This window comes from Ammodytes marinus, assembly GCF_949987685.1.
Source record: "Ammodytes marinus genome assembly, chromosome: 21".
NCBI lineage: Eukaryota > Metazoa > Chordata > Actinopteri > Uranoscopiformes > Ammodytidae > Ammodytes > Ammodytes marinus.
Window position 1 is genome coordinate 26478684 of NC_137225.1, and position 17500 is coordinate 26496183.

Sequence of the window (17500 nt, forward strand, 5' to 3'; positions counted from 1 at the left end):
TTCAGTTGAGCGAATATGAGAAAATTGAAGGCTATTTATGTCTCTCTCTCTCTCTCTCTCTCTCTCTCTCTTTCTCTCTCTCCCTCTCCCTCTCTCTGTCTCTCTTGCCACTTGTACTTTGTATCTTTGTAGGGGAGAACGGGGTAAGTAGGCACACTTTTTACTCTAGTGAGAATTTCTTATCACCTAAACATCTTTCAATAGTCATTCCTACATTAAATTGAAGCTTAAGGTGTTGGCTTGAAATGTGTACCCCACACTTTTTCTATCTTATTGTAATAAAGAAGAAATTAATCATCAAAGACACCCTTACACATTGTGACAACCAACCCCATCAAGGGGTCGGTTGTCAAACACTATGGGGTTGTTTGTCACAATGTTATCTTAATGGGAATAATCTTAAAAAGAAGGCAAGAAAGTAGAACTAAATTTGAAAGTTTAATTGCATTGTCAAGTTGACAAATAGGCCTACATAACTTACTTGCCTTGGCAGCTGGTCTAGTTGGGGATGCACTGGGTTGTTTTGATTTTGTTGCCCTTTTTTCTTTTGCATGCTAGCTGCCTTTTCCTGCTCTATTCTTTCCTTCTCTGGGGTGTCAGTGAGGATACAGCTTGAAAATGTATTTCGTTATTGGGTTCCTTTTCTGGCTGCAGCCTTGAGATAACATGTGACAACCAACCCCCCAAAAAATGTGACGATCAACCCCAACTGGAATTTCTTGCTAGCATCAAGGCCAACAACCATCTGACAACTAATTAGCTTGCTAACCACAATCTAACCTATAGTTTACCCTTCACACTTTGTATGGGTAACAAGTGTTTGTTATAAACACATTGTATAAAAGCCTAGAAGAAAAATACTGAGGAGCTGAATATTTTCAATTTGACATGAAAAACACAAACAGTCGTCTCACCTCAAATTCAGCAGTCTAACTCCAAGGAAGACTATGTAGGTGACCTCTGATCCCAATTCTGTATATTTACATACCAAAATTTCACACACAGCGCCTTCTGGTTCCGAGATATAACGATTGTGACAACCAACCCGTGTGAAAAATTACCCCGTTCTCCCCTACCTCACTCTCCGGATTAAAAGCTTGGATGTTCACAAGCTACCCAGCAGTGTCAATTACCACTACCCAGCAGCAATTCAAATTTGATCCATAATTAATGACATATTAATGAAAAAACTGTTGTAGTCCAATAATATTCTACATTTTCTAATGTACTTTAGCTTCTATGAAAATGTATTAAAGTAAAAAAGGTATTTTGCTTAAACACCCCGTACCTGTATCTGAATATAAACTTAGGAAAGTCTGAATACAAGTAGAGCTGACTTTAAACTGCTGCATTTTAATCAAACCAACATATAATAAAGATATTTATACAAGTATACAAGTGAATGTATAACTTAAATAAATTAAACTTTCAGATCACTCCTCAGACCAATGAAGGTAAATACTGGAAAAGGCTCAAAGTGTTTAAATGCTCTGAGCAATAAAAACTTCTGTCTTGTTTTATTACGACTTAAAGCAATTCTGTTTTCTTTATTCAATCTGTTGATATTTAAATGACACCAACAATATTAATGAAACGTCCAGAGATGCTTTGCAGTGATTTTTAATGACAAAGGAATCAGACAAATTACATGACATGAAATTTGTCTTCATTCAGTTGCAGATTTGAACATGTATGGTGTTTGTATATGAAGGAAAGTGAGAAGTTAACTTGATTTTGCTGCAGTGATTCAGATTACGATTATGATCATTTTCAAAACGCGCTCTACACACTATACACCACAGGAGCGCCCCAAGATTATGATCATTTAAGTACCAGAATTATTAAAGAAATTAAACCTGCATTAACATCATGTAGATGAAGATGTTTGTGTGTTACATGGTGAAAAGCAGATGGCCACTGAAGGTGGTGTAGTGGTCGGTGTCGTCATACACTCCATAGCCGGCCCGCAGATGCACAGACACGACATCTCCAGCCTCCAGGAGCAGTGTGGCCCCGTTAGAAGCAGACTGTCCACCACCGGACGGCTGGTACTCACGTGCAAAGAAGATGTTCTCTGTGTTCTTCACCAAGTAGGCGGCGGTATCATAACTACTTCCGTGTCCATGAATGTACATCTCAAAGTGATAGGCTCCTTTCAGCGGTGCAGTGAAGGCACCTGTGGAACAGGTTTTCATTTTAAAGCGAGACACTGCATGTGAATAGGGTTAAACATTTAAATGTGTAGATATTACCATGAAACCTTGCCAGTTGGTTACTGACATCAGAAAAAATATATATATATTTTTTTTTTGAGAAATTCTTGAAATAATTTGCATATTTGCAAAAATCTAATCAATTATTCATGAATTTGCATCTCTTTTTAAAACACAAAATCTAGATGTTGGATGAAGCCAGAGTTAAAATCTTTTAATCTTCTAATTTCTTCAACATATTAGTTTCCAAAGTTTTTACAGGACAGATTTTGGATACAGACTTTATCATTGTATAAATCATAAGAATAATAGATACAGCTCATAAACAATGCTTTTTCAGCATGTTTGTAAGAAGGAAAAGTCTCATAAATCAGACAATGAACAACATATAAACAAATCCTTCTGTAATAACCTTCAGAATAGTGCCGAGAATGATTATGGAAAGTTTAGTTGATGTAAGTGCTTTAGAAGTTGAGATTTTTGTTTCAGAGTATTGAAAAAACTTATGTTGAAATGATGGCTGTTAATAATATGGTTGTATAGGAGAAATAATGTAATGGAGGCTAAAATTAAGCAATAGCACACGAGAGGGAGCATGTTGTCGCTCTATATCAGCACTGCTGTGATTCGGTCGTAGGTACGAGGCCGCAGGCCGAGTGCCGAAGAGAAACACAGCAGTGCTGATATACAGTAGAGCGACAACATGCGACCTCGAGTGTGCTATTGCTTTTATACAGCAGTTTTACAACTGAAATTCACAAGTTAACTTTAAAATGTGATCTTTAATCATTTAAGAATGTATTTGCTTCCGCCAACACAAATAGTTCGACAACAGCAGTCAGAGCGGAGCGCGTTGCTAAGCAACAACTTTACGCGAGTGAACTCGTCCTGCTTTGTTTACTCTGGTCACATTAACCACGGCGGCCCGATGTCCCGTAAAAATCACCAAAGAAACGGAACGGCGGATCTTAATCTAGTCGGTAATAAGGTCCGCTGCCCAATCCAAACCCCCACGCTTCATTTCCCAGAGTTTATGAGTGTATTTCGGCCCGGGGGAAGTAACGTTATACAATGAGGTGGGAAAGCTAGGCTAGGCTAAAGCTATGCTGCGCTCGTATTATTCAGCAGCCTGAGTTTATCTCCACACACTATTGCTGTCTTCAGTAACGTGAGTGTGAGCGACTACCGCACACTGTCTCTGTCTGTGTGTGGCAGCGATGCCCTCTCACAGGGGAGAGACTCGCCACAGTCAACCTGAGTCACACACACACAGATAACACAAGTGAAGCTCCGGCTCATCAGTGAGCCGCGGAGTGATTTTGACAGTTGGTCTACAGTTTGGTGAACAGTCCCGAGTGATGTTGTTCGCTAATATCAGCACTCCTTCAGAACGCTCAGAAGGTCTCTCGTCCAATCAAATCACTCACTCAGAACCAACTGCTGTATAAAGATACATATCTCAAAGTTAACCATAACTGAAATTGAATTATGGATTTGCCAAAACTGAAATGTCTAGTTCACCTGTGACTGGGCTGTAGGTGTTTCCAATGTTGGTGACGACGTGTTTGTAGACCAGAGGAGTGTGTTGGCTTAAGGGTCCAATGGTTGGACTGCCAGAAGCCAGCAGAGAGGCAGAGAAAGCCACCTGTTTACCTGAGAGAGAGAGAGAGAGAGAGAGAGAGAGAGAGAGAGAGAGAGAGAGAGAGAGAGAGAGAGACAGACAGACAGACAGACAGACAGACAGACAGACAGACAGGCAGACAGACAGACAGATTCAGCTGTTCATCGTCTATCGATCGATTAACATTTATTTATGAAGCCCTTTACATCAAGGAAACAATCAAATGTAACAAACAGTAAAATGAGTAAAGCTTACACAACAGCAGGAGGAAAATGTCACAGCGCTACTGTGTATTAAAAGTCTTTCTAAATGAATATGTTTTCAGGTTAGATTTAAACTGGGCTGCGTCTGTGATGGTGTTAATGTCAGGGGGAGACATGTTCCATAGTCTCGGGCAGCTACTGTTAAAGTGTGATCACCCCAAAGTTTGTACCTCGACCGTGGGACTTTAAAAGAAGTTGCTTTGATGACCACAGTGACCTGCTGTCACTTTATCAAGATTTATTTAGTAATGAAAATATATTCTGGTTGAAAATGTTTGAACATGTTTTGTTAGAGGAGACGTGATTAATCCACAAACCTTGCAGCTGTTTCTTCAGCTCATCAACCTCAGTCTGCTGATTCGCTGCTTGTTCTAGAAAAAAAACAACACAGATAAAGTGTGTGAGAGAGAGATAGAGAGAGAGAGGGAATAGTGAGAGAGGGGGGAGAGAGAGATCAGAGCAGATTAAGGCAGAGCCAATGGGAGGCCTCGCTCATGATGTCATCCTTTAGAATCCTCTGACATCACTGTCTCATCAGCTGTTCACAGCAACAACACTGAGTTTTAAAAATATATCTAAACAAGTGAAAACTAGAAAATGTGTGAAAATGAAAAGGTCTAGTCATGCAATCAGCATCAGTTGTGTGTAACTGCCTGTCTGTCTGTCTGTCTGTCTGTCTGTCTGTCTGTCTGTCTGTCTGTCTGTCTGTCTGTCTGCCTGTCTGTCTGTCTGTCAGTTGAGTGGATAGATAGATAGATAGATAGATAGATAGATAGATAGATAGATAGATAGATAGATAGATAGATAGATAGATAGATAGATAGATAGATAGATAGATAGATAGATTAATCCACAAACCTTGCAGCTGTTTCTTCAGCTCACCAACCTCAGTCTGCTGATTCGCTGCTTGTTCTGAAATAAAACAACACAGATAAAGTGTGTTTGAGAGAGAGAGAGAGAGAGAGAGAGGGAGGGAGGGAGAGAGGGCAGAGAGAGAGGGGGGGAGAGAGAGAGGGAGAGAGAGAGAGACACAGATGTGATGATTTCCACACACCTTGCAGCTGATCCTACTGTTTGTCCAGTTTTGCTGAAAATTGTTGTTCTGAAAATATAAATACAACGTTTGATTCCACTTCCAAAGCGTTTACATTGTGCTTGATTTCTCACTGTTATTTTAATAGTCTTCCCTACAATTTATATGAGACTGTCCACCGCGACCCATTACATCTAAGCGTAACATACATTTAAAAACCAATTACAGAGGGTTTCTCTTTGGTCTAATGTGAAAGTGGAATATTTCATGCAAATTTGTCCAGATGAAAATATTCAAAAACAATCATTTAGCCTTCAAGTAGCTTATGCTCCAAATCCCAAATGCGCTTAGGTGTTGTGTTAGTACAGGCCAGTGGGGGAGTAGGGGGGGAGGGGCAATCGTACTTGAGTACGGTACAGGGCAACTTTGCCTGGTGTGAGTGTGCCCTTAGAAGAAGTTGCTTGGATGACCACAGTTAAGGTGCGAACACACTAGGCACTTTACACGCGTACAGACATGTATAACATCGGCCGTTTTTCCATAGGGAACCATTGGTTTACGCGCGTACATGGCGCGTAGATGCGTCACTCGCGCTAAAGCAACATTTTAGCCGCGCTGGCCGCTTATGAGTCACGTATATACGCGCCTACGCACGGAGTTCAAAAAATTAAACTTTTTATGCTCCTACGCGTGACGATTAGCCGCGTTGGCCAATCAGCGTTGGGCTTGACCCGACGTCACATACATTGACACGGTGGGAGAACAGTGTACTGTACACAGAGGCTGAGAAACACCGAGGACAAAAATGTATTGCGGGAGGCCGGTGCTGTATGACAGCCGCTCGGGGTTAGAACACGTGGGGAAAGTAAACCAGGAGAATGGATTTCCTGGTTAATTCAGTGAATATGTGCGGCTGTGCTTTAGCCGATAAACCAAGTTAGCGCCGTATAGCATTAGTTAACTCACCCTGTTGTGTGCGGGCGGCTAGCGCCTCATATTATGAACCCAAACATGACGACTATGTCCGCGGGACTTTCACGACAAGTACACAAAGCACCGGTGTTGATCTACGCCAGCCACGGTCCCCTGTCACAGCCAGGTAGGGTAATTTTGGCTACTTGCCTTTATGTTGTGCCGCCGTGCACCGATGCTGCTGTAACTGTGTTTGTTATGTAGCTGCCGTGAATATGCAATGCTGTTTTAATGCTAGGCTATTTGTGCTGTTCAGTTTGTCTTTTGGCACAGTTGTTGGCCGTGTTGTTGTTGTTTTTGTGCGGACATGCACGCTGTTGTGTCGGGTCGGGTCTGATCGCAGCCGTGGTTGATAAGGGGAAATACAATATCGGGAGGGAGACTACGTGCGTAGAACCATTTTTGACACAAAATGATCAAGCAACATTTTAGCTGCGTTACGCACGTAAATCTTACGCGTGTAAAGTGCCTAGTGTGTTCGCACCTTTAGATTTAAACTGGGATCCACTGTGATGGTGTTAATGTCAGGGGGGGACATGTGTGACCACCCCAAAGTTTGTACCTCGACCGTGGGACTTTAAAAGAAGTTGCTTGAAAATCCACAGTGAAAATGTTAGAAGAGGAGACGTGGATCCACAAACCTTGCAGCTGTTTCTTCAGCGTCTCAGCCTCAGTCTGCTGATCTGAAGAAAAAAAAACACAGATAAAGTTTGAGAGAGAGAGAGAGAGAGAGATCAGAGCAGATTAAGGCAGAGCCAATGGGAGGCCTCGCTCATGATGTCATCCTTTAGAATCCTCTGACATCACTGTCTCATCAGCTGTTCACAGCAACAACACTGAGTTTAAAAAATATATCTAAACAAGTGAAAACTAGAAAATGTGTGAAAATGAAAAGGTCTTGTTAACAGAATGTAGTTTGCTTTATGATTGTATAATATTTTAATGCACAATACATGCTTTCTGGCTGTTGAACTTTGTCCCAGTAAACTTAAAGAACTCCAAAGTGTTTTGCTACAAGTTGTTGTTTAGCCTTGAAGAAGAAACTGCCTAATAAGATTTTGGCACATACAGAGGTATGACGCATTCATGTGCACAATAGTTGAGGAGAAAAGACTCCCTAAATTTCCCATATCCTGTTATCTGCCTAATTAAAAATGTTTCTGCTCTCGCCAGCAAAACGGGCTGGACACACAAACCGAGTGTATACACCTACACATTTCTCGGACATATAATCCCATGTACACTGTTCATTTCTTTGTATTCAACCATGTATCAAGCCAGGTACATTGTTGATTCCCTTGTATGCTGTTTGCAAGTAAATTTCACCTGCTTTCAAGAAGGCCTGACTCAGTTTCAATTATTCAAACACTTGGGTAGTTTGATGAAATAATTCTAGTAACAAATGGTCCTTCGAGTTGCCGGATCCAACATCCTCTTCTCTGGACAAGAAGAGCCTGCACGTGAAGACGGGGGAGTCTGGGACTCTCCACAGAAGACCTCCAGCCCGTTGCTACAGGGAGAGGCCGTCAGCAGACTCTACTTGGACGGAGAGGGGGTGACGGAATCCAGAGCCTGAGCGAATCGAGGCTTTCTTGAAATCAGGTGAATATTAACAGCTGATTTTATTTTATATTTGTGCTTACATAGAGACGAGTAAGGTAACTACTGGCTTACATAGAGACGAGTAAGGTAACTACTGGCTTACATAGAGACGAGTAAGGTAACTACTGGCTTACATAGAGACGAGTAAGGTAACTACTGGCTTACATAGAGTGGTTTGAACAGGGTTCAAGTCCCTGTTCGGGCCCCACGTTGGGGTGCAACCTGTAGTGTTTGGGAAGATGCACTAGAGACAAACCTATCTCAACCTGTAGTGTTTGAGGAAATACACTCACAACAAATAAAGTCTCAAAGATGGCCATTAGTGTGGGATTCGGCGCATTCCCTTTTATTCAGATGTTGATGTCTGAAAAAACCAAGTCTAGCAGTTATCTTTTGTTTCATGACACTAGGAAGTTAGAATAAAACTGAGAGTTTAATTTATGAAAACAATTGGTTGCGGTTGAAAAAACTACTGTTAGACATCATATTAGTGTTTATGAAGTTTCACTGTTTAGGAAGGACAAAAAGCTGTGATTAGTGTTACGGTGGGTCACTAAGTATACAAAACTTGTCACAATTTTTACTAGTGTTTTTGAGGTCTTGACACTAGCCAAAGAAATAAGTCTCACCTCTTTGTTTTGTTTGTCACAATTTTTACTAGTGTTTTGAGGTCTTAACACTTACCAAAAAATAAGTCTCATCATCTTTGTTTTGTTTTGTTATGTTTGTCGATAGTCTACAACTGCTGAGTAGACTTATTTGTTTTGTTTAGAATACATCACATAGGGTGTTCTAGTTTTAAATTGGTGAATTTTGTTAATCAATTGGAGGGAATAGGGGTGTTCACCCTGGTTAAATTGATTACTGGGTAATTTAATGTTAGATTTTACATTTTAAAAATTAAATTACTTGTAAAAGAGCGAATAAGAGAAAGGTGGTGGCCAAAGAGATGAATAAGAGAATGTTGTTGAAAGTGTAAGAGGAAAAAGATTGTTTGGAACTGATTGTTTATGGATGTTATAAAGAAAGAAAAAGTATATAGGGGAAGGGAGATAGAAGGTTGTAGTAAGTGTGCATACAATTGTTATGCTGTTATGAGAGAAAGGACGAAAGAGCAACCTATTTGCCACAAACTGTATGTGATGAATGAAATACATGTGTGTCTAACTGAGACTCAGTCTCTGTGAAAAGGAGAAAAGGAGAGAGCACAAGAATGTGTGTGTATGATTTCAGTCTGTGCAAAAATGTGCGTGGGAGACGTAGTCTCCGTGCAGTGAGAAAAGGGGTGGCACTATGTGTGTGTGTAACTGAGCCCAGACACAGACAATGTGTGTGCGAATTCTACCCAACACAGAAAAAAAATGTGAACTGAAGAATGAAATCAAACCTATCCTAAAATGTTGTTGTGCGTTAATTGTGACATCTAGAGCAAGCAAAATGGATAGGATGATATTTTAGAAACAACCCTAGCAGAATGATGAGCATTTCTTTTGAGAACATGTTACTGCTCAAATTCATTCTGTTTCAGATGCAAGGAGAAGACGAAGCTGACCATGCTTCAATAAGGACATTGGACACTGAGGAACAATCTGAATAGGTTATGGTATTGCCTAACCATTCCCCCAGTGACTGTGATATGAAGGACACTTTGCGTCAAAATGCCACAAAAGGGACTTGTTGACCATCAAGACGACCTAGGTTCCTGTTCCCTGGCTTCTGCAAAAGACTGTCCTCTCTGAAACTGTACATAGACGATGTTGCACCAGTACACACACTTGCAATTTCACAACTGTGATGTTGATGTACTTGATATATTCTGCTTAAATGAAATTTATTTACTCATATGCTTTGCCCTTTTGCTTTGAAGTGTTGCAAAAAGTTGCATTAAATATTATAAAAAGGGTGGAATGTTAACAGAATTTAGTTTGCTTTATGATTGTATAATATTTTAATGCACAATACATGCTTTCTGGCTGTTGAACTTTGTCCCAGTAAACTTAAAGAACTCCAAAGTGTTTTGCTACAAGTTGTTGTTTAGCCTTGAAGAAGAAACTGCCTAATAAGATTTTGGCACATACAGAGGTATGACGCATTCATGTGCACAATAGTTGAGGAGAAAAGACTCCCTAAATTTCCCATATCCTGTTATCTGCCTAATTAAAAATGTTTCTGCTCTCGCCAGCAAAACGGGCTGGACACACAAACCGAGTGTATACACCTACACATTTCTCGGACATATAATCCCATGTACACTGTTCATTTCTTTGTATTCAACCATGTATCAAGCCAGGTACATTGTTGATTCCCTTGTATGCTGTTTGCAAGTAAATTTCACCTGCTTTCAAGAAGGCCTGACTCAGTTTCAATTATTCAAACACTTGGGTAGTTTGATGAAATAATTCTAGTAACAGTCTAGTCATGCAATCAGCATCAGTTGTGTGTAACTGTCTGTCTGTCTGTCTGTCTGTCTGTCTGTCTGTCTGTCTGTCTGTCTGTCTGTCTGTCAGTTGAGTGGATAGATAGATAGATAGATAGATAGATAGATAGATAGATAGATAGATAGATAGATAGATAGATAGATAGTAGGGCTGCAGGATATATCGAGTTTGTAAGATATATCGATATAAATCCAAAGGGGATACAAAATTGGACACTATCGTTTACATCGATACACGTCATTCTGCGCTAAAATAATTAGTTTCTGCCTCGAACGTCTGTGTTTTCCTCGCATCGCATGAAGTGTCTGTGTGTGTGAGACTTCCAGAGGAGTGAGCCCTCCCCCTCCCCTCTCTGATTTTCTGCACATGCGCAGTCCGCACATTCTCCTCACTCCGCTCCGTTCACAACACAACAAGCATGGAGGGGAGCTAGCTAGGCATAGTGACACAGCGCCGGTAGAATTAAACCAAACGGCAATATAACAACGGCTCGTTTACTTGGAATCGGCTCTGATTTAAAAGAACAGACGAGTTGCAGAAGCGGGGCGTTTGTAGAGAATGACAGAAACACGTTGCAAACGTTGCAAAGCACTGCCAATCTCTTCTAGCATTTACAACAGCAGCATGAAGTAGCGCGGGTAACTAGTTTTAGGTTGGACAATCGGCGTTCTGACATTCATCGGCAGCGTTTCTAAGGACTGTCAACACATAACTTTACATTGAAAAAGCTGACACTGTGTCCAAAGCGACTTCCAATTAGTTAATTCAACCATGAGGGAGCAAACCCAGAACAGCAAGAAGCATGTAGCTTATTAGCTTCAAGCTATTTTATAAATTTTTTTTAGACCATCATATTCTTCTTAGCCAAGGTGCAGTTGGAAGTGAATGTGTTTTAGCCTGTAGTGGAAGATGTGTAGACTTTCTGCTGTCCTGATGTCAATAAAACAGAACTGATGTTTTTCAATACCTCCATGCAGACTTTTTATCATTGCATTTGTAATATTATAGGCTAAATGTCATGGCTCATGTATCAGAATCATTTTAATGTAAAATGTGTAGGCCTAATTCATTATTTAACAAATTAATAAATAGCTTCACACATCATGAGACCAGAAAATACAGGACACACCTCTTGAAATGTTATATTAATGCTTAAGCTATTTTATATGAAAATATCTATTGAAAATCTATATGTTTTTCCTCAATAGCTTTATATCGAGATATATATCGTATATCGCCAGTCAGCCTAAAAATATCGGGATATGAAGTTTTGTCCATATCGTGCAGCCCTAATAGATAGATAGATAGATAGATGGATAGATTAATCCACAAACCTTGCAGCTGTTTCTTCAGCTCATCAACCTCAGTCTGCTGATTCGCTGCTTGTTCTGAAATAAAACAACACAGATAAAGTGTGTTTGAGAGAGAGAGAGAGAGAGAGAGAGAGAGAGGGAGGGAGGGAGAGAGGGAGAGAGGGCAGAGAGAGAGAGAGAGGGGGGAGAGAGAGAGGGAGAGAGAGAGAGACACAGATGTGATGATTTCCACACACCTTGCAGCTGATCCTACTGTTTGTCCAGTTTTGCTGAAAATTGTTGTTCTGAAAATATAAATACAACGTTTGATTCCACTTCCAAAGCGTTTACATTGTGCTTGATTTCTCACTGTTATTTTAATAGTCTTCCCTACAATTTATATGAGACTGTCCACCGCGACCCATTACATCTAAGCGTAACATACATTTAAAAACCAATTGCAGAGGGATTCTCGTTGGTCTAATGTGAAAGTGGAATATTTCATGCAAATTTGTCCAGATGAAAATATTCAAAAACAATCATTTAGCCTTCAAGTAGCTTATGCTCCAAATCCCAAATGCGCTTAGGTGTTGTGTTAGTACAGGCCAGTGGGGGAGTAGGGGGGGAGGGGCAATCGTACTTGAGTACGGTACAGGGCAACTTTGCCTGGTGTGAGTGTGCCCTTAGAAGAAGTTGCTTGGATGACCACAGTTAAGGTGCGAACACACTAGGCACTTTACACGCGTACAGACCATTGGTTTACGCGCGTACATGACGCGTAGATGCGTCACTCGCGCTAAAGCAACATTTTAGCCGCGTTGGCCGCTTATGAGCCGCGTATATACGCACCTACGCGCCTACGCGCGGAGTTCAAAAAATGTAACTTTTTATGCTCCTACGCGTGACGATTAGCCGCGTTGGCCAATCAGCGTTGGGCTTGACCCGACGTCACATACATTGGCACGGTCGGAGAACAGTGTACTGTACACAGAGGCTGATGAGAAACACTGAGGAGGAAAATGTATTGCGGGAGGCCGGTGCTGTATGACAGCAGCTCGGGAATAGAAGACGTGGGGAGAGTAAACCAGGAGAATGGACTTCCTGGTTAATTCAGTGAATATGTGCGGCTGTGCTTTAGCCGATAAACCAAGTTAGCGCCGTATAGCATTAGTTAACTCACCCGGTTGTGTGCGGGCGGCTAGCGCCTCATATTATGAACCCAAACATGACGACTATGTCCGCGGGACTTTCACGACAAGTACACGAAGCACCGGTGTTGATCTACGCCAGCCACGGTCCCCTGTCACAGCCAGGTAGGGTAATTTTGGCTACTTGCCTTTATGTTGTGCCGCCATGCACCGATGCTGCTGTAACTGTGTTTGTTATGTAGCTGCCGTGAATATGCAATGCTGTTTTAATGCTAGGCTATTTGTGCTGTTCAGTTTGTCTTTTGGCACAGTTGTTGGCCGTGTTGTTGTTGTTTTTGTGCGGACATGCACGCTGTTGTGTCGGGTCGGGTCTGATCTCAGCCATGGTTGATTAGGGGAATGCAATATCGGGAGGGAGACTACGCGCGTATAACCATTTTTGACACAAAATGATCAAGCAACATTTTAGCTGCGTTACACACGTAAATCTTACGCGTTTAAAGTGCCTAGTGTGTTCGCACCTTTAGATTTAAACTGGGATCCACTGTGATGGTGTTAATGTCAGGGGGGGGGCATGTGCGACCACCCCAAAGTTTGTACCTCGACCGTGGGACTTTAAAAGAAGTTGCTTGAAAATCCACAGTGAAAATGTTTGAACAGGTTTTTGTTAGAGGAGGAGACGTGGATCCACAAACCTTGCAGCTGTTTCTTCAGCGTCTCAGCCTCAGTCTGCTGATCTGAAGAAAAAACAACACAGATAAAGTTTGAGAGAGAGAGAGAGAGAGAGAGATCAGAGCAGATTAAGGCAGAGCCAATGGGAGGCCTCGCTCATGATGTCATCCTTTAGAATCCTCTGACATCACTGTCTCATCAGCTGTTCACAGCAACAACACTGAGTTTCAAAAATATATGTAAACAAGTGAAAACTAGAAAATGTGTGAAAATGAAAAGGTCTAGTCATGCAATCAGCATCAGTTGTGTGTAACTGTCTCTCTGTCTGTCTGTCTGTCTGTCTCTCTGTCAGTTGAGTGGATAGATAGATAGATAGATAGATAGATAGATAGATAGATAGATAGATAGATAGATAGATAGATAGATAGATAGATAGATAGATAGATAGATAGATAGATAGATAGATAGATAGATAGATAGATAGATAGATTAATCCACAAACCTTGCAGCTGTTTCTTCAGCTCACCAACCTCAGTCTGCTGATTCGCTGCTTGTTCTGAAATAAAACAACACAGATAAAGTGTGTTTGAGAGAGAGAGAGAGAGAGAGAGAGGGAGGGAGGGAGGGAGAGAGGGCAGAGAGAGAGAGGGGGAGAGAGAGAGGGAGAGAGAGAGAGACACAGATGTGATGATTTCCACACACCTTGCAGCTGATCCTACTGTTTGTCCAGTTTTGCTGAAAATTGTTGTTCTGAAAATATAAATACAACGTTTGATTCCACTTCCAAAGCGTTTACATTGTGCTTGATTTCTCACTGTTATTTTAATAGTCTTCCCTACAATTTATATGAGACTGTCCACCGCGACCCATTACATCCAAGCGCAACATACATTTAAAGTGCCTAGTGTGTTCGCACCTTTAGATTTAAACTGGGATCCACTGTGATGGTGTTAATGTCAGGGGGGGACATGTGCGACCACCCCAATGTTTGTACCTCGACCGTGGGACTTTAAAAGAAGTTGCTTGAAAATCCACAGTGAAAATGTTTGAACAGGTTTTTGTTAGAAAGGAGACGTGGATCCACAAACCTTGCAGCTGTTTCTTCAGCGTCTCAGCCTCAGTCTGCTGATCTGAAAAAAAAACAACACAGATAAAGTTTGAGAGAGAGAAGGAGGGAGAGAGAGAGGGAGAGAGAGAGAGAGAGAGAGAGAGAGAGAAAGAGACACAGATGTGATGATTCCACTGCAGCAGCAATAGGGAGATTTTTACACATTTGATATTTGAAAATATTTGTTGAATAAATTGCAGGGGAGAACGGGGGCATGTGAGACATCGGGTAATGTGAGACACCCCCTGTACCTAGGCAACGGAACACATTTTTGGTCATGTGAGATATATGTTTTCAAGCCCCTCTCATTTCCCCATGGCCATGAAAGAGAGGACCTCATGGTGATGTGGTAAGCATGTTTTTTTCGCAAAAAAAATTTTTTTGCATGTAAAAGTAAATTTTCCTGCTGTCAACTTAATCGACTGTTGTGCCAAAGCAAATTGAATCAGTTAGAAAAACTTCTATCATACATGTTGATGAACTACCAACATATAAAAACCATGTGATGATGATAACTGAAGATTGGGCGAGAGGTCATTTTTAGGGCTGTCAAAATTATCGCGTTAACGCAGGGTGATTCATTTCTGGAATTAATGCGTTAATTTTTTTTATCGCAATTAACGCATGTGCAGATTGATCCGCCCCGTACATCCCACCGCCTCTGTACTACAGCCACTCAAACGTTGCGGCTGACCCAGGATCAGTAGCTGCGCGCAGCCAAACATCACAGCACGCTAGCCCATGCCGTGTTTTAAACCGCTAATGGTCCCGTCTGTGTCGGGGGCATAGATAGTTTATAAAATCAACTGCCGCGGGTGACAGTTGATGTCGGGAGCAACAGGAGGAGAAACATTGTCCGCTCTGTTCAGAGCCCGCGAGGACACAAACGTCTGCAGTCTTCAGAGGTGTGTGTGTGAGTAGACATCAACATAACGTTGGCTTCCTGGCACAAATGAACAGTCCCCTAGGACGTGTTCGCGCGTACACACACACACACACACACACACACACACACACACCGCGGACTGTAAGTTGTATTCAAGAATGCACAACCTATAGATTCACCAAATAAATGCCATTATATAGCCTATATTTGCCCAAAGACATAGTAAAGAGACAGACCAATTGAATTATGGTGTGGTAGGTATATATTTTAGTTTGATTTAAATTTATTTTCAGTATTAAAACCATCATTTGGATTTTCAATTAATAAAAATTCTAAATTTAAATGTACATCCACCTCCTGTCCTTTATCTTTACAACAATATACAGAAAAAATTCAAATTTTCGGGCATATTTCGAATGGTAAAATTAATCGTGATTAATCGTGATTAATCCACAGAATCCTGTGATTAATCTGATTAAAAATTGTAATCGTTTGACAGCCCTAGTAATTTTTTCTCAAATTGTGGCAGTGGGGTAAAGTGAGACAAATGCTGTGGGGTAAAGCGAGACAGTGTCAGGGCCCTCTTTTAATGAATCCATTATATTTGGGGTAGCAAGGAGACAAGTTTGAATAAGACAAAAGACAATGCGGGCCAGAGGTGGGGGTTGATGGTTGAAGGGGTGTCAGCAAGGGCATGGTTTGGCACGTATGTATCTGGGGGACAGAAGAGTGACCTTTAACTTCAATAGACTCTAAGCAATATGTCTTAAATACGCAAAAAAGTCAACATCTTTTAAATCATATTGTGTTTTTATGACAATAAAGGGTACCATATATCCATCCTTCACTATCTGACCCACTTGGTTTATACCTGTTTGCTGCCATGATTTGTTTGTTGATGTTTTACCCCCTTGATTTCTATTTTTCTTACCCCGAAGCTGGGGCAAAGGGAGACACATGTCAACTTTTTTTTTTAAACAATCATATTTTCACTGCCGTTCGTCCTGAATACAACCAATTCATCTTTGTAGCACACTATTATCCTGACAGACACTGTACCTTTATTCTCTGCTTGCAGGTATCTCATCTCCACCTTTGTCTCAGTCAGTGAGGCGGTGATCTCTCTCAGTGCAGCGTGGACGTCCTGCAGACACGGCTGTTGGTCCGACAGAGTCTTTATCTCATTGGTGTAGACGGAGCAGACGAGCATCAAAAGCACAAGGACCTTCATCATGACGCTGATGGTTGAACTGTGTGATGTGTTAACCAGTGATGTGTTTATGTAGAACAGCAGAAAGAGGCGTGGAGGAAAAGAACGTGGACAAATGAACATAGTAGACTTCATATCAGACTTATTTTGTGAATCATTAACTCACTGGGAATATTTTTCACTTGGGGAAGTTTGTGCCAACCAGTGTTGGAGTGTAAACAGGTAAACACTGGTTTCATCCAGTTTCATGAGTCTAGACAAATACTTATCTAAAGAGTTGTTAGCCACGTCAGCTACTTTTAGGCTGTTGGGAGAACCAACAGCTGCAACAGTGAAGGTCAGTAGTTAAGGGTGAATCCAATGTTTTTCCGAAAATGAAGGCCCAATATCTGAAACTGTGACTATATAGGGTAACTGGGGCCTATGTTGCATAAACATTGTGTAGAGTTTGATGAGTTTTAATTTAGTTAATTTACCCAGACATTGGCTTAAAAGTCTGTAAAACAGTATAAAAAACCCACAATGTCCAACTGTGGCCCGTTTATTTTTATTTATTTATACATACATTCTGATATCCACACAAATAGTTCAGTACTGTCTAAATCAACTAACATACTCGTATAATTATCTTTATTATATGTTGGTTTGATTAAAATACAGCAGTTTAAAATCAGCTCTACTTGTAATCTGACTTTCCTCAGATTATATTCAGATACAGGTACGGGGTGTCAAAGGAAAATATTTCACCATTTTCATAGAAGCTAAAGTATATTAGAAAATGTAGAATTTTATTGGACTGTTTTTGTATTTATTTGTAACTATGGAGCCAATTTGAATCATTTTAACACTGCTGGGTGGGTTTAGAACATCCAAGCAAATGTAAGAAAATGCTCCGTGCAGTGTAAACAAATATTCAAGACACTTTGAAACTTGTATAAATTGTAACGAAGCTTAACAGAGCCGGCCCGTTTCAGCCTAGTGAGTATGAGAAAGCACGGCACATTGTCAGTTAAAGATCTCTATAAAAGTGGATAAAAAAAAA

The 17500-nt window shown here is 41.0% G+C and overlaps 2 protein-coding genes across 2 annotated transcripts in view; one reads left to right on the plus strand and one right to left on the minus strand.

Moving 5' to 3' along the window:
• The window catches only part of LOC307267623 (uncharacterized protein), a 22105-nt gene extending 21642 nt beyond the window's left edge, over nt 1-463 (plus strand). The window contains 1 exon segment of the mRNA XM_080050002.1: nt 1-463. This exon segment is cut by the window's left edge and continues 1091 nt beyond it. The gene's annotated coding sequence lies outside the window, so the exon portion shown is untranslated.
• Nucleotides 464-1681: 1218 nt separating this feature from the next.
• LOC307267743 (complement C1q-like protein 2) lies at nt 1682-16479 on the minus strand (the record flags this gene model as incomplete). The annotated part of the gene is made up of 7 exons (XM_080050125.1): nt 1682-2176; nt 3735-3866; nt 4415-4468; nt 6744-6785; nt 13278-13319; nt 14343-14384; nt 16308-16479. 7 exons carry the CDS (start codon nt 16477-16479, stop codon nt 1893-1895), a joined length of 768 nt encoding a protein of 255 aa, XP_079906251.1. The 3' UTR covers nt 1682-1892.
• Nucleotides 16480-17500: the final 1021 nt, after the last annotated feature.